The sequence below is a fragment of the Kogia breviceps genome, chromosome 5, assembly GCF_026419965.1.
Source record: "Kogia breviceps isolate mKogBre1 chromosome 5, mKogBre1 haplotype 1, whole genome shotgun sequence".
NCBI classification, from domain to species: Eukaryota; Metazoa; Chordata; class Mammalia; order Artiodactyla; family Physeteridae; genus Kogia; species Kogia breviceps.
Genome location: NC_081314.1, coordinates 66,372,849 through 66,397,647, shown reverse-complemented (window position 1 = coordinate 66,397,647; position 24,799 = coordinate 66,372,849). Strand labels below are relative to the sequence as shown.

The 24,799-nt window shown below is 42.1% G+C and overlaps 1 protein-coding gene across 4 annotated transcripts in view; it reads left to right on the top strand.

Annotated features, from left to right (window-relative positions):
* Positions 1 to 1,224: 1,224 nt before the first annotated feature.
* Positions 1,225 to 24,799, top strand: part of MCF2L2 (MCF.2 cell line derived transforming sequence-like 2) — a 239,805-nt gene continuing 216,230 nt past the window's right edge. For 3 of the 4 annotated variants that reach the window (XM_067034104.1, XM_067034103.1, XM_059064529.2), the window contains exon 1: positions 1,225 to 2,344. In XM_067034104.1, the coding sequence (XP_066890205.1) occupies positions 2,269 to 2,344 (76 nt within the window). In that variant the 5' untranslated portion in view covers positions 1,225 to 2,268. The remainder of the gene's footprint in view (positions 2,345 to 24,799) is intronic. The other variant, XM_067034105.1, reaches the window with a different exon arrangement.

Below are 24,799 nucleotides of genomic sequence, written 5' to 3'. Positions count from 1 at the left end.
GGAAAAGGGAACTTGGAAATCACAGACCCACCCCCCTCATAGCCCAGGTGAAGCAGCTGAGGCCCCAGGAGAGCGTGTATTAGAAATGGGGGAACAGAACTGGTTTCTGAGGACAGCCACTGCCTGTTACATCTTGCTACAAAGTCAGCCAATTCATCTCCATGGAAACCTCTGAAGATTGTGAAGGTACAGATGTGGGAAGGAGACCAGCCTTCTGAGTGTGATTTATTTCCTTTCTATTTCTTTCTTTTCTCTCTCATTCCTATTCATAAGCTTCACCTAACTCTTCTTGCTCTTCCCATTCTCCTGTCCCTTCCATCCATGATTCTTACCCATAAAACCTGGCTTAATTTGAGAAGCTGAGGTCACTGGATCTGCAAAGTCCAGAACGTCCCACTTTATCAGTCTCCTTAGCAATATGCTGGTTTCTAGGAGCCAGTTCACAGTTAGCTCTGACTGGTCACCAGGTACTGACTACTACCAACAGAAAACACCTCATTTGGTTTCTCAAAAATACTTGTGACCCTTGAAGAGCCAGATACTACCGTGGAAACACAACCCAACGCTGTTTTACTTCTTTGGGCCTTTAAACCCTTTCTGAATTTCTCGTAGGAGGTTGCTATGAAAATGGTTGCTCTACTTGTGCAGGCAAAGTGCAAAGAGCCCAAACATCACAGGAGAGAAGAACCTCTGCACAAATTTCACGTAGCAGGTGGGCTAACATCATCTCTTAACCACAGCCCAAAATTGTTAGCAGAAAGCATTTAAAAACGTCCCCAAACCCCTGGGATGAGTGGCTGTTACCAGAAATTGAATCCAAGGTGTTTGTTTGGGGTTTGGCTTTTTACATGCCAAAGAGGAAAGCTGAGCTTCCCAGAATTGGCTCAGAACCTGTGGATGGTCCTGGCACTCTCGCGACAGGGTCCCCCCTTTTAGGAATGGACTGAGGGACAACCTGACTAGATTCTCGTTTGCTCAGGCTTTTCACGTGGAGCTCTACTGAATTCGGTTAGTCCGCCTGTCAGGTAGTATCTGGAGCCACCTAAGGAAGCCCCGGGACAGCGTCTACCACTGGATAGTTGCGGATCCGATGCTCTCCGCAATGGCGCTGTGCCAGAGCCTTTCCAGGAGGGCGCACTAGCGCGCCTGACAGTTGGCAGACGGAGCGGGGGCGCACGGGAGGAGCTGCACAAAGGAAAAGGCCCACACAGTGGAGACACACGTACGCACACGCGTGCGGAGCCCGGTCGGTGCACAGCCCGCGCTCCCGGCTCCAAATGCGAGTGTGTCCAGTGGACGCTGATAACTGAATGAGACAACCCCTAACAGGGGGAAACAAACTCCAGCCACCGCCCCTCCCCCAAGCCCGGAGTCAGTGGATGGGACGGGCAGCTGGGCCTCAAACAGCCCTCCTTCCAGAGCCCCAGCGGGGCGGCCGCAGAACTCCCTGCCAGTCCCTTTCTCGCCTCGGCTTCTCCGCAGATACCTGACGGGGAAGGAGGAGAGACGAGGCAGGGAACCGAGCATCTGGCGTTCAGAACCCCGGTGCTGGCAGGCGCACCAAACTCGCTGTCTCCTCTCCCACAACTGGAGGATAGACCTTGAATCGCCCCCATTCTTAGGGGAATGGGCGCACCTGCCCCACCCGGGCGGTGCTCGCGCGCGTGCGCGCCTCTCCGGGAGCCTCGGGCACCGCCCCCGGGCGGGGAAAGGTGGGAGAGGAGGCGGGAAGCGCAAGGCCGCGCGGCGACGCGGGGTGGGCTGCACGGCTGAGAACACCTCAGCTCCTCTGCCTTCCGCACCCGCTGACTCCGTGTGCCCCCTGCACGCTGACAGAGCATCCTTCATCCCGACGCGACCCTCCCAGGAGGCAGCGCAGCACATCTGACCACAGATCCAGAAACCCATGCGCCCCCCGGCCCGCGACGCCAGAAGCGCGGTTACAGCGAGATTGGAGCGACTTGCTTTTCTCCTCTCCGGAACTGCCGCTCCCCTCTTTCGTAAAGCCAGTCGTCAAGTTGGGAAAGCCGCTCCACCTAATCTTTAAAATAACCGCCTCCGGGGCGTGGCTGGCGTCCTCTAACTGCGCGGCCCTGGAGAGTTGGCCTTGGCTGAGAATGACTCTCGTTTTGTGCCTGAGGAGAGCAAGGAAGAGTGTGAGGGCCGAGCATCCTCGCGAAGAGATACCTTTAAAAAGTCATCCACAGCATCAGTAGAAACAGTTTTTTGTTGCTTTGGTTTGTTTATACCGAGTGGTTTTTCGGCGAAATGCTGTTTTGGTTAAAAGAAGAAATGGCCCCTCAGGAGTTCACCCGGCGACTGACCACAGTGATCGCTCGTGTCGGTAAATGACGCTTAATTCTGCGTTTTATTAATGGAGGGTGGGGGCGTTGCTTGGGACCTGGTCTCCCTCCACCTTGCCCTCCGTCGCAGCCCTGGGATGGCCGAGGGCTGCCTGCCCAGCGTGTGGGCCTCGCTGCCTCCGGTGCTGCTCTGTAACAGGCGTCCCTGGGGCGCTGCGCTCGCGGCCTTGGGCGTCCCCCGCGTCTGGCGGGGCCTGAGCAGGCCATGGGGCAGGAGCCTTCACCAGGCAATTGCCGAGTCTGTTGAGCGCTAAATCCAGGGCTAGCTGGCTGTTAGGATCTGTTACCCGCTGCTGACCGCGGGCAGGGGTGGCCAGTTGTGTAGTGATTGACCCGATACTGAGAAAGGAGAGGGAACGGGAGGAGCGAAGGCTTGGTGCTTTCCAGCAGAAATCGCTGCCAGGCCCTTGGAGGGTCCTTCACGAGACAGCGTGCTGGGATGCAAGTCACAGCAGAGGGCCGGGGCGCAGTCCAGCTCCCTGGCCTGTTCTATAGAAATACGGCCTGGAGGTGTCGCCCGGCCCCAGGTGAACCCCACCGAGAAACCTCTGCCAGCCCCAGGAGACTGAGCAATTCTAATCCTCTTCCATGCGTTTAAAATGGGGAGCAAAACATGCGTACCTTCCTCCTGAAATAAGGGTTGTGGTGGAAAGACAGGCCCTATACCGTAAGAGAACATTGAGACAGTGGCAAGGTAATTCCTTCTTAACATTTTCTCCCCCACACCTTCCCTGGACCTCCTCAAATAAAAAAACACATTCAGGTTCAGATCCTTTGGATTTAGATGACTGGAATTATCCCGATAATTTTCTCTGTTGCTCACTTCACTTTGAGACCCTTCTGTGAATGCAAATCAGTTTTTATTGATGAAGTCAGGAAGTTTTTATCTCAGTGTTCCACGCATTTGTTAAAACTGCCTTTTTGGTATTTATATGATAAATATTGCTTCAATTAGTGAGCTGTTATTGCTCTTTGAGCACACTGGTTCAGTGTGTTTAGTGCAATAATGATATACATCTGAACGATACACATGTGATATATTTTGTGTAGATGATTTGTATGGGGAGGCTCATTCTGTTTTAACAAATGTTTCTGGTGCCAAATGTGGCCACTGAACTGGTTTTTCTTTAAGACAAAAGGTCAGTATAATCCTACCAGGGAAGGCCGAATGTGAAATAACTGCTGAAGATAGGATAGAATAAAACAGAACTTGGAGTTTGAAATATATTGACTGCTGAGATGATTGAGCTAAATACCAACATGTACAAGAAACTGTGGTGCAGGAAAGAGCAGTGGACTGGGTGTGTGACCATCTCAATTTGAATTCTGCTCTGGACAAGTCATTCCACCTCAGGCTGGAAAATGGGAATTTTAATAATCCTTCCCCACCCAGCTCAGTCTGCTTGTAAAATAATGTGGGTGAAAACACCATCTAACCTGTGAATGTGTTATTGGTCCTATCCCTCGGCCTTTGCCATTAAAGATCTTGGGCAGATCACTGGGCCTCTCTCAGGGTGAAGCTTGCCATCTGTTAAACGAGGAGGTAGACTTGGATGATTATTAAGTTCTCTCCTGTTTCTTTTATTTTTTTAATTGGGGTATAGTTGTTTTACAATGTTGTGTTAGTTTCTATTGTAGAGTGAAGTGACGTAGAGTTACCTGTGCTGTACAGCAGGTTCTCATTAGTTTTCTATTTTATACATATTAGTGTATATATGTCAATCCCAATCTCCCAATTCATCTCCACCTCTTCCCCCCTTGGTGTCCATACATTTGTTCTCTACATCTGTGTCTCTATTTCTGCCTTGCAAACTGGTTTATCTGTACCATTTTTCTAGATTCCACATATGTGCATTAACATACGATATTTGTTTTCCCTTTCTGACTTACTTCACTCTGTATAGCAGTCTCTAGGTCCATCCACATCTCTACAAATGACCCAGTTTTGTTCCTTTTTATGGCTGAGTAATATTCCATTGCATATATGTACCACATCTTCTTTATCCATTTGTCTGTCGATTGGCATTTAGGTTGCTTCCATGACCTGGCTATTATAAATAGGGCTGCAATGAACATTGGGGTGCATGTACCTTTTTTTTTTGCACATTTCTTTTTAAAAAATATATTTATTTAATTTATTTATTTTTGGCTGTGTTGGGTCTTTGTTGCTGTACATGGGCTTTTCTCTAGTTGCAGAGAGTGGGGGCCACTCCTTGCCACAGTGCACAGGCCTCTCACTGCAGCGGCCCCTCTCACTGTGGAGCATGGGCTCCAGGTGCACGGGCTTCAGTAGTAGTGGCTCGCGGGCTTCAGAGTGCAGGCTCAGCAGTTGTGGCACATGGGCCTAGTTGCTCCGCAGCGTGTGGGATCCTCCTGGACCAGGGCTCGAACCCATGTCCCCTGCATTGGCAGGTGGACTCTTAACCACTGCGCCACCAGGGAAGCCCTGCATGTGTCTTTTTGAATTATGGTTTCCTCTGGGTATATGCCCAGTAGTGGGATTGCTGGGTCATATGGTAATTCTGTTTTTAGGTTTTTAAGGACCGTACTGTTCTCCATAGTGGCTACACCAGTTTACATTCCCACCAACAGTGTAAGAGGGTTCCCTTTTCTCCACACCCTCTCCAGCATTTCTTGTTCATAGATTTTTCTGATGATGCCCATTCTAACCGATGTGAGGTGATAACTCATTGTAGTTTTGATTTGCATTTCTCTAATAATTAGTGATGTTGAGCATCTTTTCATGTGCCTCTTGGCCATCTCTATGTCTTCTTTGGAGAAATGTGTATTTAGGTCTTCTGCCCATTTTTTGATTGGGTTGTTTGTTTTTTTTGATATTGAGCTGCATGAGCTGTTTGTATATTTTGGATGTTAATCCTTGGTCCGTTGATTCGTTTGCAAATGTTTTCTCCCATTCTGAGGGCTGTCTTTTCATCTTGTTTATGGTTTCCTTTGCTATGCAAAAGCTTTTAAGTTTCATTAGGTCCCATTTGTTTATTTTTGTTTTTATTTCCATAACTCTAGGAGGTGGGTCAAAAAAGATCTTGCTGTGATTTATGTCAAAGAGTGTTCTTCCTCTCTTTTCCTCTAAGAGTTGTATAGTGTCCGGTTTTACATTTAGGTCTTTAATCCAGTTTGAATTTATTTTTGTGTATGGTGTTACGGAGCGTTCCAATTTCATTCTTTTACATGTAGCTGTCCACTTTTCCCAGCAAGACCTCTCCTATTTCTGTGGATGTAGAATCTTCTCAAAGATCTGGTAGGCAATATTCCTTGGTTGACACCAGGCTGCCCGTGGGGCCCAGATTATGGTATTTTCTTGTCCACCTTGCTCCCTCCCTCTTTCCATAGTCAGCTCCATGCAAGATACAAACATGAATTTGTTGTAGTTTTTGCCCTCAAAGAACTTCTAATGACCCCTGGCATTTGTGTGCTTTACAGCATTCTGTCTCCTCCTGTGTAATGTCACAAACCTGTGAAGTAGACGGGGTATACATTATCACCCCCATCTTACAATGAAGGAATTGAGACTTAGGAGGTTCATCTTTTAAGGTTTCAAGGGTTAATGAATGGCAGGTTCAGGACCAGAAGGCACTCTTCAGATGTTCTGTTTGGGGATCTCACTGAGGGGGGTCTCTAACCCTGCAGCAGCACCTGACTTCATGGAGAGCTGCACTGAGTAGCTAGTGGAGTTACTAGTTACAAGGCAGCTAGCGGCTGCCTTGAGGGAGTATGCAGTAATCTGTTCTCTGCTGGGAATCAGCTGCTCTCCTTGCTTCTTTCTTTGCAACGGGCCTAGAGAGAGTAATTCAAGGCCACCTCAGAATGTGCCTCTCACACAGCACACTTTGGAGATGAGGAGGCCATCGTGTGCAGGGGGCTTCTTTTCCACATTTTATCATAACTGTAGGGACAATAAATTCACATGAAGCACTGGCTCTAGGCTGTGTTTGCAAGTGCTTTAAAATGATTTGAATCAGAATCTTTGGGAGTCTTGTATGCCTCCTTCAGGAGGAGGGTTTTTGTTTGTTCTGTTTTACTCTTCTCCAAGCTGCAGTGGGCCTTCACCTGTGCCCTGGAGTCCAGTTAGAGGGTTGGTTGCTCTCCCCCCAGGAGATGAAGGCTTTTCTCTGTAGGGAGAAATGCGCTTTCCTGCGGACCTCCCCATCTCCAGGTCTGCCCTCCATGGAAGCTCTCTCTGGTCTCCCACCTGGTCGCCAATCCAGGGAGAAGAGCTACAGATGGCTGTGAATACCCCTTGCATCCTGGCTCACTCAGCCTTTCACAATTCATTTAAAACTTTTAGATGATTTCTTTTTATTTACTTGTATGGGGTTTAAGACAGGTTATACTTTTGTAGTTTATTTGGCTTTTTCTTGTTATTAGGGTGGGAGTGAGCTTCTTTCTAACATTCTGGGTTCCAGGGAGGAAGCAGAATGGCTTTTTATCTTGTGTATATTTCACAGAGAAAATGTGCTTTACCCACACAGCTTTCCTTCATCACAGTGTTATTTCAGGTAAGCTACTGTGTTTGCTGTACTAGGACCTTTGCAAACTATTCTAGTAAACTGGGTCGCAGATGTTTTCTCTGTGTTTTGCCAGGTGACCTTGAATGTTAAATAACTGTGGTTCATTTTTTTAAAATAAATTTATTTATTTTATTTATTTATTTTTGGCTGCATTGGGTCTTCGTTGCTGCACGCGGACTTTCTCTAGTTGTGGTGAGCAGGGGCTACTGTTCGTTTCAGTGTGTGGGCTTCTCATTGTGGTGGCTTCTCTCATTGTGGAGCACAGGCTCTAGGTGCACAGGCTTCAGTAGTTGTGGCACACAGGCTCAGTAGTTGTGGCTCATGAGCTCTAGAGCGCAGGCTCAGTAGTTGTGGTGCACAGGCTTAGTTGCTCCGCGGCATGTGGAATCTTCCCGGACCCGGGCTCGAACCCGTGTCCCCTGCATTGGCAGGCGGATTCTTAACCACTGCGCCACCAGGGAAGCCCTGTAGTTCACTTTTAAGAGAGCTAAAAAAGGCTTCCTCCCACCTGTTATCCAGCAACCAACTAAGCACAGGGATCTCTTGTGTTAGGGAGCCGGGGGTGTTAGACACAGTCATTGGATGCCTGGATCCCCACCAGGGCCTCCCTTGGCCTGCTGTGGCCAAGGGCCTATATTTGTGCTACAAAGTCTCATCTGTGTTCCCTATTTTTATTTTTTTATTTTTATTATTATTATTATTTTTTGGTGGTACGCGGGCCTCTCACTGCTGTGGCCTCTCCCTTTGCGGAGCACAGGCTCAGGACGCGCAGGCTCAGCGGCCATGGCTCAGGGGACCAGCCGCTCCGCGGCATGTGGGATCTTCCCGGACCGGGGCACAAACCCGTGTCCCCTGCATCCGCAGGCGGATTCTCAACCACTGCGCCACCAGGGAAGCCCTGTGTTCCCTATTTTCAAAAATGCTTCAAGTAGCCCAGAATTTCTGCTGAATTACACTCAGTATAGATAATTTAAAAATCTCTGCCAGAATAGTTGAAATCCTTGGGGATCAAAATGGAGATGGTTCGGCTCATCTTGGAATTTTTCTTGAAGGGTGAGGCTGTTGTCATATCTGTTTCTCTTTAGGTGTTAGTGAGTATGGCTCAGCCAGAGAGCCTCTGAGCCTAGACTAGCACCATGGACTAGCTTTTCCCAAACAGGTATAAGTTCTTTTTCTGTTTACTGTGAGAGAGATGGGAATTGGTTGATTTTAATGAGTTTGGAAAGGAAGACTATGTCATTATCATAGGCTTACTGAATTCAAGCACTTCTTTCTTTTTTTTTTTTTTTTTTTTTTGCGGTGCGCAGGCCTCTCACTATTGTGGCCTCTCCTGTTGCGGAGCACAGTCTCCAGACGCGCAGGCTCAGCGGCCATGCCTCACGGGCCCAGCCGCTCTGCGGCATGTGGGATCTTCCTGGACCGGGGCACGAACCCGTGTCCCCTGTATCGTCAGGCGGACTCTCAACCACTGCGCCACCAGGGAAGCCCTAAGCACTTATTTCTTACTAGCAGGCAATAATGATGATAATAACCTTAAGAGATTTTGGAATTTAACACATTGATATTATTAAAGATGAGTGTATTTAATTCACATCAGCAAAGAACAAAATAGTTTGTTTTGTAGCACTCTACTAGTAGTGGCAGGGCCAGGATTTGAACCCAGTCACATCTGGCTCCAGAGTCTGCATTCCTGATCACTGCTACTCCATAGTCCATGTTCTCTAGGTTGGGGAGGAATCTCACAGAACCTCAGAGCAGGAAGTTCCACTGGGCCTCATCAGCAAAGTGTGCCATCAGGACCTAAGGCCGCTGTTCGCTCCCTGCTGTCACCTAGTCTCTGCTTCCCTCTGGTGTCTGGACCATTTTTCTGCTCATCTTTGCAGATAACTCTCTATGCATTGATCAATGGGTATGAACCCCACGTGGCCATCCCCAGCCACTGTCCCCTTCCAGATCTAGAGACTGGGTCTCTCTGTACAACTTCACTTTCTGGAGAATCTGATTGGTCCAGCTGAAAGGAAGCTTAGGCATTTCTGATCATATCAGCTGTGGGCTCAGAAATTGGCTTGGTCTTGGATTGGGGGAGGAAATCCTCGGAGGAGAGGGCTTTAGACTGTGCCACACCTCCAGACAAATGTGGTAACTTGGAAGGCACTGACCTTATGCTGTCAACCTTTAGAATTAGTAAGGGTATGAAATACTGGGGCAGTTTTAAGGGCTTACTCCAGGCAAAACAGAAGCGTGCCTTGTTTTCAGTGTGCTTCTTTCTTTGGGATATATTCCAAGGCCCACCACCCTTATGTGGCCACCTAGGTGCTTAGGCACCACAACTACATCAAGATATCAACTGGTCAATGAACAGATTTTTACAGAGTGCCATCCATGAACAAGGCACTGTGCCAGGCCTACAGCCCATGAGCTGTTGAGGGGAGAGCGTTAGATGGGGTATCTGCGGGCCTGAGTCAAACTCCGGCTGAGTAACCCAGCGGCGCCTGCAACACCCAGCAGACAAAGGATCTGAGGGGTTTGAGAAGGAGGCCTGTAAGCCTCTGGCCTGGAGGAGAGTCTGAGTCACAATCTGATAGTTAACATCAAGAGTCAGGGCAAAAAAGCCACAAGCTGGTCCCTGATTGGTTGCTAATCCAGATAGTGCTATGAGTTTGGAGGCTGAAGTTGTTGTGAGCCTCAGTGATTCAATAAAGCTTCATACTAGATGTGTGACTTGAGCTGGATCCGAATGGAAGGAGAGGATTTAGGTAGGTGGAGAGGGGGTGGGGTGAGGAATGGCCCCCTTTGGTACCTGCGTTGCTTTTCCTTTGCTATTTGTCTCATCTATTCTACTCTACGCTCATGCCTCTCTGGTCAGTGATCCTCTCCCCTGGAACTGAGAAGCTTTGCCTTGAAAGCAAGAATGACCTCAAGCCAGAAGGCAGATTTATGGTGTCTTAATGTTCTTCTTTCTTCATATACATAGATCCTTTTCTGGGGGAAAGAAGCTGGAGAGGCTAGAGGACATGGAAAAAATATTAAAAATGGTGTTTTCATAGCTACCATTTATTTTCTGCCTGTTTAGTGTCACATATTGTGCTATATATATATATATATATACACATACACTGTTGATTTAATTAAATTTAATCAGAAGTATAGTCCATTTTTATGGAGTAGCAATTTGAGACTTAAACAGGTTAGGAAACTTGCCCAACGTCATACCAGGTGGAAAGGTCAGAATTAGAAGTCAGGATTGGCTGTTTTCAAGACTTGTGGGTTGTCATAGAGAATTCCATTGCAGAATGGAATATAAACCAGTAAATGATAGACATTAGTGAGTTTTAAAAATCTTTTGAAAAACCTAATGGAAGCGAAAAGCATTGGTTCCCTGAGTATAAGTATTTTACCAGCCACTTGAAATGTTCATTTATTAATAATCACTTTCTTCCAAAGGAAAGCTGTCATTTAAAATTTGAGGATTTACTTTGTAGTCTTTAAACATGCAAAGGTGATAAATGTGTAAAACTTGAACTAGAATTAGCTTTTGTTAGGGAAGACATTTTGGGAAGTGCTGCCTATTTGGCACTTCCTGTACGAAGCACCAGAGTCTGAGGGAAAAAAAACCTAATAAAGTTATAACTCCCAATTAGAATATAACAGCAAGGTAACAGCACCAATGTGCTCTTTTATTTGGTATGGAAGAACCCCTAGATTAAGAGGACTTTACTGTGAGGGAGATTCAAGTACAAAGTATATACAGGTGGACAAACTACAGGTGCCCAAAATGTTTGAGCACATTGGTCTCCTATGGCTTAGAAGCATTAATTCTGGATTTCTTTGTCCAGTTATCTTATCCCAGGTCCTCTCCAACCAGGTTTTAGTTTGTATGTCTATTTTTTTTAATCTGTTATCAGATCAGTTTAAATTCATTTTAGCCCTTTTCTTTTTCTCTACCTAAGGAAGCTAGAATTAATTCAGTCACCAAGGGGAAAGAGATCTGTCTGCCTGATTCTCCTTATTCAAACCCCCTATTTAAGACTAACCACATTTAGTGAGGACCTCCAGAGCTGGGCACTGGGCCAGGTGCTGGGGCTGGGGTGTGAAGGAGCATCCGTGACCCCTGCCGGTGGCCATAGGCCCTGTGAGGGCCAGAGCCAGGCCACCTCCACTGCCGTAGCCCCAGTGCCCTGTACCGCTCCTCAGGTGTACTGGGGACTTGGAGTAATGGAAGGTCCTTCTGGAGCTTACAGTCTGACAAGGAGGCAGATGGTAATCTGCAGGCTTCAGGAGGGAATTTTAGGCAGTCAGCCACTCCCCAGTTCCTCATCTCAAGGGCCTCTGTCCTTATGGTCTCCTAGACTCTCTGCTTCTCTGTCCTCCACATTTGCCGCCTTGCTTGTGCACCTGGTGATTCAGTTGTGAAACTCAACTCTTTCCCTCAGTATCTCAAAACTCATGTACACAGAAGCTTAGAGGGTTTAGGAGAATTTTCTGAGGATGAGAGAGGAGGTGTTTATGGTCTGGAAACACAGACACTTTGAAAATTGGAGCTGGAGGCATCACTGTGTTTAAAATGTCCTGTGGCCACTCATTTTACAGGCCCTTCCCTTCTCCATATCACTGGCTCCTTCCCTCCCCTGTGGTTCGCTTCTCTCTCTCCCTCTTTTGTTTCTCCATTAAAAAATTGAGTTTATTTTTGACAAATAAAAATTTTATATTTAAGGTGTACAGTGTGATGTTTTGATATACGTATACATTGTGAAATGATTACAACCATCAAAGTAACTAACATAACCATGACCTCCCATAGTTACTTTCTTATTTGTTTGTTTAAAAAAATTTTTTTTATCGAGGTATAGTTGATTTACAATATTAGTTTCAGGTATACAGCATTCTGATTCACAGTTTGTTTTTTTTTAACATCTTTATTGAAGTATAATTGCTTTACAATGGTATGTTAGTTTCTGCTTTACAACAAAGTGAATCAGTTATACATATACATGTGTTCCCATATCTCTTCCCTCTTGCATCTCCCTCCCTCTGATTCACAGTTTTTATAGAGTTATTCTTTCCTCTCTTTTTCTCCCCCACTGTCGAGGAAGGTCTGGTGCAGGACCTAGACTAGAAGGATGGACCTCATGAACTCCCCCACCTGCATCCCTCTACTTTTCATTCCATTTTGTTTCTGTTGCATTATTTTTCCCTCTAGCAACCAAAAGAAGCTTTGCTTACAAAGGAGGAAAAATCTCTCAGGCTGTGAAATGGGATTTAGACCTTGACATATGGCACAGAGATGAGGAGGAATATTCCACTATTCAAACCTGGTTTTTCCCTTCAGGAGTGGCATGCGCATTTTCTCCCTCAGTGCCTTGGGAAAACTAAACCAGATTTTAAAAAGAAAGATCATGTTCATCATTTTCTGTGGCTTTATGGTATAATCTAAAAAAGAAATAGAAGAAATGAGAGGGGAATGAATATTATGTGATATTTCATAAAGGCTTTAAAAACTCTGTTTATAAAAATAATACATGGCCTGTGTTTAAGGTTTGGAAGAGTCAATATTAAGATATCAGTTCTCCCCAAATTGATCTATAAATTAAACACAACTCCAGTCATAAGTCTATTAAGTTATTTTTGGGGTAGAAATCAACCAGCCGATTTTAAAGTTTATGTTTGGCTAAAAGGTACTATAATAGTCAAAAAAGAATTTCTACAAAGCAAAGTAATCAAGACAGTGTGGTATTGGCGAAAGGATAGACACATAGATCAATGGAACAGAATAGAGAATCCAGAAATAGTCTCACACAAATATGGCCAGTTGATTTTTGACAAAGGTGTGAAGGCAATTCAGTGGAAAAAAGTATAAAGGCAATTTCAACAAAAGTTGCTGGGACAATTGGGTATCTATATTTAAAAATGAACCTTGACGTATACCTCACCCCATATACAAAAATTAACTCAAAAGTAGATCATAGACCTAAATGTACAACCTTGGTTGAACAGAGTTCTTAGGTTGACACCAAATGTATGATTCATGAAAGAAAAATTTGATAAATTGGATTTCATGAAAATTAAAGATGTTAGCTCTGCAAAAGATACTGTTAGAGAATGAAAAGACAACTAACTGACTCGGGGAAAAATACGAGTCACATATCTGACAAAGGACTTCTATCCAGAATACATAAAGAACTCTCAAACTCAACGAAAAATAAAAAACAAAGAACCCAAGTTAAAAATGGGCAAAAAAAAAAAAAAAATTGAATGGATGCCTTACCAAAGAAGATACACAGATGGGAAATAAGCACATGAAAATATGCTCAATACCAGTAATCATCAGGGAAATTGCATACCTATTAGAGCAGCTTAAAAAATGATAATACAAAGTCATGGTAAGAATGAGGAAGGTCTGGATCTCTTACACACTGTAGGTGGGAATGTAAAATGGTACAGCCACTTTGGAAAATGGTTGGCAGTTACATATAAAGTTAAACGTATACTTACTCTACAACCCAGTAATCCCACCCCTGGAGAAATGCAAACTTATCACACAAAATATGTAGGAGAATGTTTATAGCAGCTTTATTCTTTTTTTCTAAAAATAAATTTATTTATTTATTTTTGGCTGCATTGGGTCTTTGTTGCTGTGTGCAGGCTTTCTCTAGTTGCGGTGAGTGGGGGCTACTCTTCATTGCGGTGCGTGGACTTCTCACTGCAGTGGCTTCTCTTGTTGCAGAGCACGGGCTCTAGGCTCACGGGCCTCAGTAGTTGTGGCATGCAGGCTCTGTAGTTGTGGCGCATGGGCTTAGTTGCTCCACGGCATGTGGGATCTTCCTGGACCAGGGTTCGAACCCTGTGTCCCCTGCATTGTCAGGTGGATTCTTAACCACTAAGCCACCAGGGAAGCCCAGCAGCTTTATTCTTAATCACTAAAAACTGGAAACAATCCAAATGTCCCTTGCCTGGGGAATGGATAAACAACTTGTGGCACATCTGTACAATGGAATATTCAACAATAAAAATAACTGAATTATTGATACACACAACATGAATAAATCTGAAATGTATATGCTAAGGGAAAGATGCCAGACGCAAAAGGTACATATTATCTTTATATGACATTCAGAAAAGGTAAAACTGTAGGGATGGAGTGGTTGCCAGGGGTTAAGAGTGGGGAGGAGGTGGTTTGACTACAAAGGGATGATGGAACTATTCCGTATCCTGATTGTGGTGATGGTTATACAACTCTATGCATTCGTCAAAACTGGTGGAACTGTACACCAAAAAGAATGAATTATACTGTATATCAGTTTAAAAACAAATTTTAAAAAGCATTACCAAACAAAAAATACGTGCTCGTTTGTCCAACATTTGGAAAAGACAGAAAAAGTACAAAGAAGAAAGCCTATAATACCGCCTCTTGGTTATAATCAGTTATCCTTTGAACATACGTCCTTCTGGTATTTTTTCCTTTGACATTTTTACACAGTAAAAATGATACGATCTAGCTCTCTCTCCTTATATATATCATACATATTACATATATAATTACAGTTTTTAAAACTATACTACAAATTTAAATTATATTAACCAATTCCATATATTATAAAACATTCACAAATAATAATTTAATGTATTTATAAATTTTTACTGTGTGGTTGTACCGTAATTTATTTAAATATTACCCTAATGTTGGTCATACAGATTGTTTCCAGTTTCTCAATGTTGTTTGTTTTTTAAATTCAAGGACTATCTTTGTTCAGAAATCTTTGCACACATTTCATACACTTAAGATTTTTTTTTAAGGATAGAGTTCTAGAAAATGTTATTAGATCAAAGAATATGAGTACTAAGTTGTAAAATACATTTTGATCGAATTGCCTTCTGGGAAACTTATACCACTTTAGTGGCCTGTCAACAGAGTGTAGGGGGGTTCTTGATTTCACCATATCTCTTTATCAGCGTTTGTGATCATCTGTTTCTTTATATGTCAAATGGGAGAAATGACAGAGTTTTGAAGTAATGCATGTTAAGTGCATGGCACAATACGTGCGTTGTTGTTAGCCGTCTTTGGTGATGTTATTTTAATTTTTGCTTGTTTGATGAAAGTGGCATAGTATGCCACTTTTTTTTTTTTTTTTTTTTTCGGTATGCGGGCCTCTCACTGTTGTGGCCTCTCCCGTTGCGGAGCACAGGCTCCGGACGCGCAGGCTCAGCGGCCATGGCTCACGGGCCCAGCCACTCCGCGGCATGTGGGATCCTCCCGGACCGGGGCCTGCACCCGCGTCCCCTGCATCGGCAGGCGGACCCCCAACCACTGCGCCACCAGGGAAGCCCAGTATGCCACTTTAAAAATTTTTTTAAATTACTAGTGAACTAGAATGATTTTTTAGTAAGTTTATTTGCTGTTTGAATTTTTGCTTTGTGACTTGTTCATGTGAACTTTGGGACCAATATATTTTTGTGTAGGTTTTTTCTATGTCAAATATATTAAGTCTTTGTTAAGTTTGTAGCAAGTATTTTTTGTTTTCCAGTTTGCTATTTATTTTATAATTTTTTTGAATTTAATTTATTTTTTTATACAGCAAGTTCTTATTAGTCATCAATTTTATACATGTATACATGTCAATCCCAATTCATCACACCACCACCACTCCCACGCCACTTTCCTTATTTCATAGTTTTGCTTTTGATGACTTTTAACATATAAAGGTTTTTTAAAAAAATTAATTAATGTTTTTGGCTGCATTGGGTCTTTGCTGCTGCTCGCGGGCTTTCTCTAATTGCAGTGAGTGGGGGCTACTCTTCTTTGCAGTGCACAGGCTTCTCATTGCGGTGGCTTCTCATGTTACGGAGCACAGGCTCTAGGCATGCAGGCTTCAGTAGCTGTGGCATGCAGGCTCAGTAGTTGTGGCACATGGGCTTAGTTGCTCCATGGCATGTGGGATCTTCCCAGACCAAGGATGGAACCCTTGTCCTCTGCGTTGGCAGGCAGATTCTTAACCACTGTGCCACCAGGGAAGTCCCAACATATAAAGGTTTTAAGATTTTGTGCAGACAAATCTTTAGGTCTTTTATTTCGTGATTTTTTTCTATTGCTTTTATACACTTCTTTAAATAAAGAACAAGTAGATAATCATCAGTTTTTTTCTAGTATTTTAATAGCTTTATTTTTATTTAATGTTTGATTTTAAATCTCTATATGTTTTTGTCTGTGATATGAGACTCAATTTTTTCAAGAGCATTTATTAAATATTCCTTTGTTAACTGATGATGCCTCCTTCTTTATATATGAAGTTAGTTTAGAATTTATAGTCTGTTTTTGGGTTTTCCTTTTTATTCTTTTTATTTTTGTAACAGTTCCACATAGTTTGGATTATTATCGCTATATAACATCTTTAAATATCTTCTAGGAGAAATTGCCTTTTTCCATCAATCATTTTGTTCAAAAATATTTTCTTAATTCTCCTAGCCTTTTTAATTCTTTAAAATAAATTTTATAATTATTCTGTTAATCCCCTTCATCCCCACAAATTTACTGTAATTTTGAATAGAATTCTATTAAGACTATAACTTAATCTGGGAAGAACTGACATTTTAAGATTTGAATTTTTTTTCCTTTTAGAAATATGTCTTGTTCAAATATTTTGTATTTGAAGTTTTTTGTTCTTTTCATATAGATTCTTTCATTCCTTATTAAGGTTATTCCTTGGCAACTTGTGTGTTTTTGCTGTTGTTGTTGCTATTGTGAATGTAATCTTTTTTTTTTCTTACTAAATCTTTTCCCTAGTTATTGCTGGAGTATAAAATACGTATTTGGGGATATTTACTTTTTTAACCTGCTCTTTTATAGAACTATAAAGTCTAATACTTTTACAATTTTCTCATGTGTGTTTGTGTGTGTGTGTGTGTTTAACACATAGGTACCTGGTAAATATTTGTCATGTAATGACTGATAATCATGTCATCACTGAATAGTAATAACTCCCTCTGGCCCTTTGTTTACTGTAGTTTGACTTTTTATTTCCACTTCATGTTTCTGTGTTAGAAGATCCAAAACAATGCTAAATATGTCAAAAGTATTATTAAAAAGAATTATGTATTTAGCTTTGGGTTCATATTATTATAGAGGGTTTTATACTTGTTTCTGCTCAAGCCATTTGTTTTAAAAGCCACATTTTAATATAATTTTTAATATTCACTTAACAGAAATAATTTTAAAACCCAATCATAATGCCCACGTTATTTTGCATTGTGTAGGGACTCTACCCCTCATGTGCATCTTATGTGCAGTGAAGGCAGTAGGAAGACTGTCTTATCTCATTTGTGTAGCTCGCTTAGGTTACACTAGCCTTTGGGGGTAGCTTTTATTTTTTCATATTTTTAATATTTTTTATTTTAATTTTTACTTATTTATTTATTGGCTGCTTTGGGTCTTTGTTGCTACATGCGGGCTTTCTCTAGTTGTAGTGAGCGGGGGCTACTCTTCGTTGCAGTGCGTGGGCTTCTCATTGCGGTGGCTTCTCTTGTTGTGGAGCGTGGGCTCTAGGCACGTGGGCTTCAGTAGTTGTGGCATGTAGGCTCAGTAGTTGTGGCTCGCAGGCTCTAGAGTGCAGGCTCAGTAGTTGTGGTGCACAGACTTAGTTGCTCTGCGGCATGTGGGATCTTCCTGGACCAGAGCTCAAAACCGTGTCCCCTGTATTGGCAGGTGTATTCTTAACCACTGTGCCACCAGGGAAGCCCCAGGGGGTAGCTTTTAATTATGAAAATTTTAAGATATCACAAAATAGAATAGTCTTACAAACCTTACTCCATCACCCAGCTTCAACAACCATCAACATTTTGCCATAGTGATCAATAAAGTTTATAAAGGTCAGGCAGTATTCTAAAAATATTATTGAGGAACATGTTGGAAACCTTTGTATATGGAATGAGTAACCCAGATAAAATGAGTTTTTAAAATTTTTGTTAGTACATTTCTAGTTTACCAATGAAAGTTATACATGCTGTTTGTGTAAATCACAAATAATACAGAAGAATGTGAGGTTAAAAGTCAAAGTCTCCCTGACCCACTCTCCAATGGGAACCACATATCCATTTAGCACACTTCCTGTAGGGCTCCCTCCACATGTATGTAATTGGATTTGGCAAATCCTTTCTCCCTGACCCACAGGGAATGAGGTGTCCCTGCTCTCCTGTGTGAGGGACGACTGGAGAGATGAGAGGGTCTGTAGTCCTTGTGGTCCCCTGTCAAAGGGTGGGAGTGTGGTGGCCCTCAGCAACACCACCAAATCCTTTTATTCCTTTCAGCCCTAGGCCAACTCTGGGGGAAACTCTCCTTAGCAAATACACGTGGCCATTAGTGTGTTGATTGTTTTCAAAAGAAAACAAAGTCTAGTGTATATAAGGAAAAAATATCTCTCCCTTTAATATGACTTTGATCTTACTTCTGGTAAAATAATAATCTCGATGCTCTTGTGCTATGGATAATTCAAACCCTTCTTGAGCTTGTAGATTACTTTTAAAAAATATTTATTTATTTATTTGGCTGCACCAGTTCTTAGTTGCGGCATGTGGGATCTTTGTTGCCATGTGTGGATCCTTAGTTGCAGTGTGTGGGCTCTTAGTTGCAGCATGCGGGATCTAGTTACGTGACCAGGGATTGAACTCAAGCCCCCTGCATTGAGAGCATGGAGTCTTAATCACTGGACCACCAGGGAAGTCCCTGAGCTTGTAGGTTACTTCTCAGTCTCCATTTTGCCCTGATAGATAGGGGCAGGTAGATGGCTTCAGTTCATTCTGCAGCATAATGGTGGCCTTGTAGAATGAATTTAGGAGTGTTCCCTCCTCTTCAGTTTTTTGGAACAGTTTGAAAAAGATAAGTATTTGCTCTTCTTTCTGTGTTTAGTAGAATTCCCCTGTGAAGCCATCTAGTCCTAGACTTAAGTTTGCTGGCAGTTTTTTTTTTATTACTAATTCAATTTCACTACTAGTGATTGGTCTGTTCAGATTATCTATTTCTTCCTGATTCAGTCTTGGAAGGTTGTATTTTTCTAGGAATCTTTCTATTTCTTCTAAGTTTTCCAATTTGTTGACATATAACTGTAGTATTCTTTTATGATTTTTTGTATCTGTTATATCTGTTATTATTTCTCATCTTTCATTTCTTATTTTGTTTATTTGGGTCCTCTCTTTTTTTTTTTCTTAATGAACCTGGCTAAAGGCATATCAATTTTGTCTATCTTTTCAAAAAACCAGCTCTTGGTTTCATTGATCTTTTCTTTTTCAGTCTCTATTTTATTTATTTCCTCTCTGATCCTTATTATTTCCTTCCTTCTGCTGACTTTGGGCTTTGTTCTTTTTTTCTAATTCCTTTAGATGGTAGGTTAAGTTGTTTATCTGAGATTTTTCTTGTTTTTTGAGATAGGCCTCTTTGCTATAAACTTCCCTCTTAGAACTGCTTCTGCTGCATCCCATAGATTTTGGAAAGGTGTGTTTTTATTTTCATTTCTCTTGAGATATTTTCTGATTTCCTCTTTGATTTCTTCATTGACTCATTGGTTTTTTAGTAGCATGTTGTTTAGTCTTCATGTGTTTGTGTTTTTCCCATTTTTCTTCCTGTAATTGATTTCTAGTTTTATATCATTGTGGTCAGAAAAAATGCTTGATATAATTTCTATTTGTTGAGACTTGTTTTGTGGACTAGCATGTAATCTATCCTGGAGAACGTTCCATGTGCACTTGAAAAGAATGTGTATTCTGCTGTTTTTGAATGGAATGTCCTGTAGATATCTATTAAGTCCAATGGGTCTAATGTGCCATTTAAGAGTATTGTTTCCTTATTGATTTTCTGTCTGGATGATAATGTCCATTGATGTGAGTGAGATGTTAAAGTCCCATACTATTACTGTATTGTTAATTTCTACCTTTCTATCTGTTAGTACTTGCTTTATGTATTTAGGTGCTCCTATATTAGGTACGTATATGTTAATGAGTATTACATCCTCTTCTTGTATTGATTCCTTTATCATTATATAATGCCCTTCTTTGTTATAGACTTTGTTTTTTTAAAATTAATTTATTTTTTATTTATTTATTTTTGGCTGCATTGGATCTTTGTTGCTGTGCGTGAGCTTCCTCTAGTTGCGGTGAGCAGGGGCTACTCTTCATTGCGACGCGTGGGCTTCTCATTGTGGTGGATTCTTCCGTTGCAGAGCATGGGCTCTGTGCCCGGGCTTCAGGAGTTGTGGCTCATGGGCTCTGGAGTGCAGGCTCAGTAGTTGTGGCTCATGGGCTTAGTTGCTCTGTGGCGTGTGGGATCTTCCTGGGTCAGGGCTTGAACCCATGTCCCCTGCATTGGCAGACAGATTCTTAACCACTGTGCCACTAGGGAAGCCCTAGACTTTGTTTTAAAGTCTTATTTTGTCTAATATGAGTATTGATAGCCCAGCTATCTTGTTGTTTCCATTTGTACGAAATATCTTTTAAAATTCTCTCACTTTCAGTCTGTGTGTGTTTTTAGCTCTGAAGTGAATCTCCTGTAAGCAGCAGAAGATGCCATGTTTTTTTTATCCAATTAGCCATGCTATGTCTTTTTTTTTTTTTTTCGGTATGCGGGCCTCTCGCTGTTGTGACCTCTCCCATTGCGGAGCACAGGCTCTGGACGTGCAGGCTCAGCGGTCATGGCTCACGGGCCCAGCCGCTCCGCGGCATGTGGGATCTTCCCGGACCAGGGCACAAACCTGTGTCCCGTGCATTGGCAGGCGGACTCTCAACCACTGTGCCACCAGGGAAGCCCTATCTATTCTTATTTTAAATATTTGTTTTTATTTTTGCTGTTCTGATTGGGTGATTTTCATTATTCTATCCTCCTGATCACTTATGTGTTCTTCTGTATCACCTAGTCTGATGATAATTCCTTCTAGTGTGTTTTTCATTTCAGTTATTGTATTCTTCAGTTCTGACTGGTTCTTTTTTTATTTCTAGTTCCTTGTTAATAGTCCCACTGTGTTCATTTATTCTTTTCCCTAGTTCAATTAGCATTCTTATTATAATACTTTGAGCTGTTTATCTGGTAAATTATTTATCTATGTTTCATTAGTTGTTTTTTCAGGGTTTTTTCCTTGTTAGTTCATTTGAAACAAATTCCTCTGTCTTCTTATTCTGCTTAACTTTTTCTTTCTTTATGAAATTAGGTGAAACAGTTATCTATCCTGGTCTTGAAGGGGTGTCCTTGTTTGGGAGCATCCTTACATTGGGCACTGCATGTGCCCGGTGGCTTTTGTGGGAGAGCTGGATCTGACAGGGGACCAAGTCACATCTTTCCTCAGGGTGTGCTGGTAGCTAGCACCTTGGTAGGTGGTGGGGCTGGAGATAGAGAGGCTGAAGCCAGAGCCAGGTATGAGGCAGGACTTACCCTCTGCTCAGTGACCCTCACCACCGTATTGGGTGTGGGGTCTGATCCAAATTGCTGGAGCAGAAGCCCTGAGGGTTAGGTCTGAGCTGGTTCTGTTTTCTGTAAGTGTGTGCTTTCCACCCCCAACATTGGTAACTCTACCCCAGAGGGGAGCAGTGCTAGAGCAAGAGGGGCCAGCATGGGTATCTGGTGCTGGCCGGGGTGTGTGCTAGGGTGGTCCTGTCACATCAGTCAGAGTTCAGACTGCTCTGGATCTGCCTTCTCCATGAGCACCAGTAATAGCTGCCCTTGCCCCATTCGGATGCTGTGGCGGGTCTGAGCTGGCTCCCATCCCCCACAACTGTACTCTCCTATCAGCTGGGGCAGCTCTTGCCTAGTATGGAGCTGCACCCCAGAGCAAGAGTGGCCAGCTTGGGCTGGTGTGGTCATTGGGACAGTCATAGGAAACCAGCCAGAATCCTGGGCAATTTCAATCTGCTTCCTCCCACCTTGTTCCCAGGAGTTTTCAAACCAGCTAAGGGGACTTGTCTTCCCTATGTCGGATCCCAGGGCTGGGATGTCCATTATGTGGTTCAAACCACTCAGGCCCCAGAGGAGATCTCCAAGCCCATGTAATTCCCCTTCCTTTCTTGGGTTCCCTCCCAGGGGTGCAGTCACAACCTGATGCCTTCTCTTCCCTTCTACTCTGTTCCATGTGGATCTTTCTTACAGCTGTGGTTGTATAAGAGTCTGCCAGTCTCCCGTTTGTTTTCAGTGAGAATTGCTCCATATGCAGATGTATTTTTGATGTGTTAGTGAGGGGAGGTGAACTCCTACAGAGTAGGAGTAGTCCTACTCTGCCACCTAGAAGTGCTAAGAAAAGCTTTTTTTTATTTTTATTTTTTTAATACCTGTAATGATAGTTTCTTAGGGAGAAGTTGGGGGAAACATTCATCTCCCATTGCCATTACTCCTGAAATAATCAGCTCTTTTCTAAGCAGAGTTACCTAGTACAGTACCCAGTTATTTCAGAATCTGTTGTTAAATATAAAGAAAATACAGTCCTTTAGTAGATACTTGATCTTGGTCAAATGATAAAGGTCAGTGCATGGAATGTAGGAATTATAAGAGCTGTATAGTTTGTTTATATAATAGATCCAAATGTATAAAGTTTCTAAGATTTTACAGGCTGCTTCTCCCTAGAGTTCTGTAAGCTGCAAAACGATATACAGGCATACTTCATTTTATTGCAGATAGCTTTATTGCACTTCACAGATATTTGTATTTTTTTACAAATTGAAGGTTTGTGGCAACCCTGTGTCGATCAAGTCTATTGGTGCCATTTTTTCCAGCAACATTTGCTCACTTCATGTCTCTGTGTCCCATTTTGGTAATTCTCAAAATATTTCAAACTTTTTCATTATATTATATTTGTTATGCTGATCTGTGATCAGTGATCTTTGTTACTTTTGAGAAACATTATGACTCACTGAAGGCTCAGATAATGGTTAAAATGTTAGCAGGATTTTTTTTAAAGCATGTACATTTTTTTAGACATAATGCTATTGCACACTTAATAGGCTACAGTATAGTGTAAACATAACTTTTATATGCACAAGTAAACTAAAAAATTCATGTGACTAGCTTTATTGCATTATTCACTTTATTGCAGTGGTCTGTAACCAAACCCTCAGTATCTCTGAGATGTGTAATTAGGGTCATCACTGGGTGTGTGCAGTTGCATGCACACTGCCGTTGTGGGTTTATGTGGTTAGCAAGGATAGTTTTAATGTTCCTAGATGCTGTGATTCCAGGTAAGCATTCATGGCTGTTTGCTTCTGAATGAAAGGCTGAAGAAGTTAATGTTTAGTATGAAAAAGAGCCTCCATATTGGGAATTATTTCTATAATGCTGATAGTAATCCAAACTGGTACAACCATTTGGGAGGAAGTTTGGCTGTATGTAATAAACTGTTGTTTGAAAACTGCTTAATTGCTGCCCTGTATTAGACTTTCAGACTTTGCGTTTGGTCAGAGTCAACATATTCTCAATACTTAACGGTAGGGGGAAAAAGAGAGCTTTCTTAAGTTTTAGAATCTAAATTTAAATTAATATTTCTTCTTCTTAATTTAGGTATTTTCTTAAAGTACTTCACATGCAGTTAACACTAATAAAGAACTGGCTCTGAGGATTGCTAAAGAGAGCAGCCTCTAATCTTAAAACCTTTTGATATAACCAATTTAGAAAAGGTTTGGCAGTTTCTTACAAGTTAAATATACACCTCTGCTTTGACTCAGCAATACCACTCCTAGGTATTTATCCAAGAGAAATGCAAATATACGTCCACACAAAGACCTTTACATAAATGTTCATAGCAATTTTATTCTTAACAGCCCAAACTGGAAAAATAAATCTGAATGTCTATCAACAGGAGAGTGGACAAACTGACTATCCATATGATGGGATACAACCCAGCAATAAAAATGAATCAACTACTGGTACACACAACATGGATGAATCTCAAAAGCATTATCCTGAGGGAAAGAAGCTAGACACACAAGAGTATATATATACTGTATAATTGCATTATATGAAGCTTTTGAACTGATAAAACTAGTCTCTACTGAAAAATCATAACAGTGGTTGCCTTGGGATTAGGAACAAGGGTTCACTGTGAAGGGACATGAATGTACTTTCTATAGATGGAAATGTTCTATATCTTGAAAAGGGTATGGGTTACATGGATGTATCCATTTGCTAGAACTCATTAAAATATATACTTCAGATTTGAGTATTTTAAAATGTGTAAATTTTACCCTCTCCTTAAAAGTAAACAGTTAATTGTGTGTGTGTGTGTGTGTGTGTGTGTGTGTGTGTGTGTGTGTGTGAAAAGGTTTTCCAGTTTTCTCCCTGGCCAACTGCAGGGCTTACTCTGAAATGTTAGCTTGAATCATACAAATAAAAATTAGAAGCTTGCATACAGAACTTATTGGATAAGTTACTTATTGTGTACTTACTTATTGGATAGTTTGCATTGTGCCCTTTCTTTAAATCTTGGAGCAGAACATCAATAAGCAAAAACATTAAGCATGAAGAACCAAAATAAAATGCATTATGAAAAAGCAGCCTCTTTCTGACTATAGCACTCTGCATGGCACAGTTCTGAAAGGTGAACTCAAGTGGTAAAGTGGGGTCTTGGTCAGATTACAACAGGCAAAGAACATCCTTCATTTAGAATCATGACATTGTACTTGCACGTGATCTTTAGAAGTAGTTCAAGAGATACTCTATATCCCATCTCAGGATCTGAAATGTTGCCATTTGCTCTGCCAGTGTATGTTGCTTGCTTAGGTAGTGACTTCTATTGGTTGCAGTGTTAATTCTCTAGATGTTATTCCTTGGCAGCCTGGAGAGGGGTTAGAATTGTGGCCTGGAATACATTTTCTTAAGAGCATCCTTTAAAATTTTTATCCTTGTCTATTATCTTATTTTAAATATCCAGTGGCCTGATGTATATCTTATGA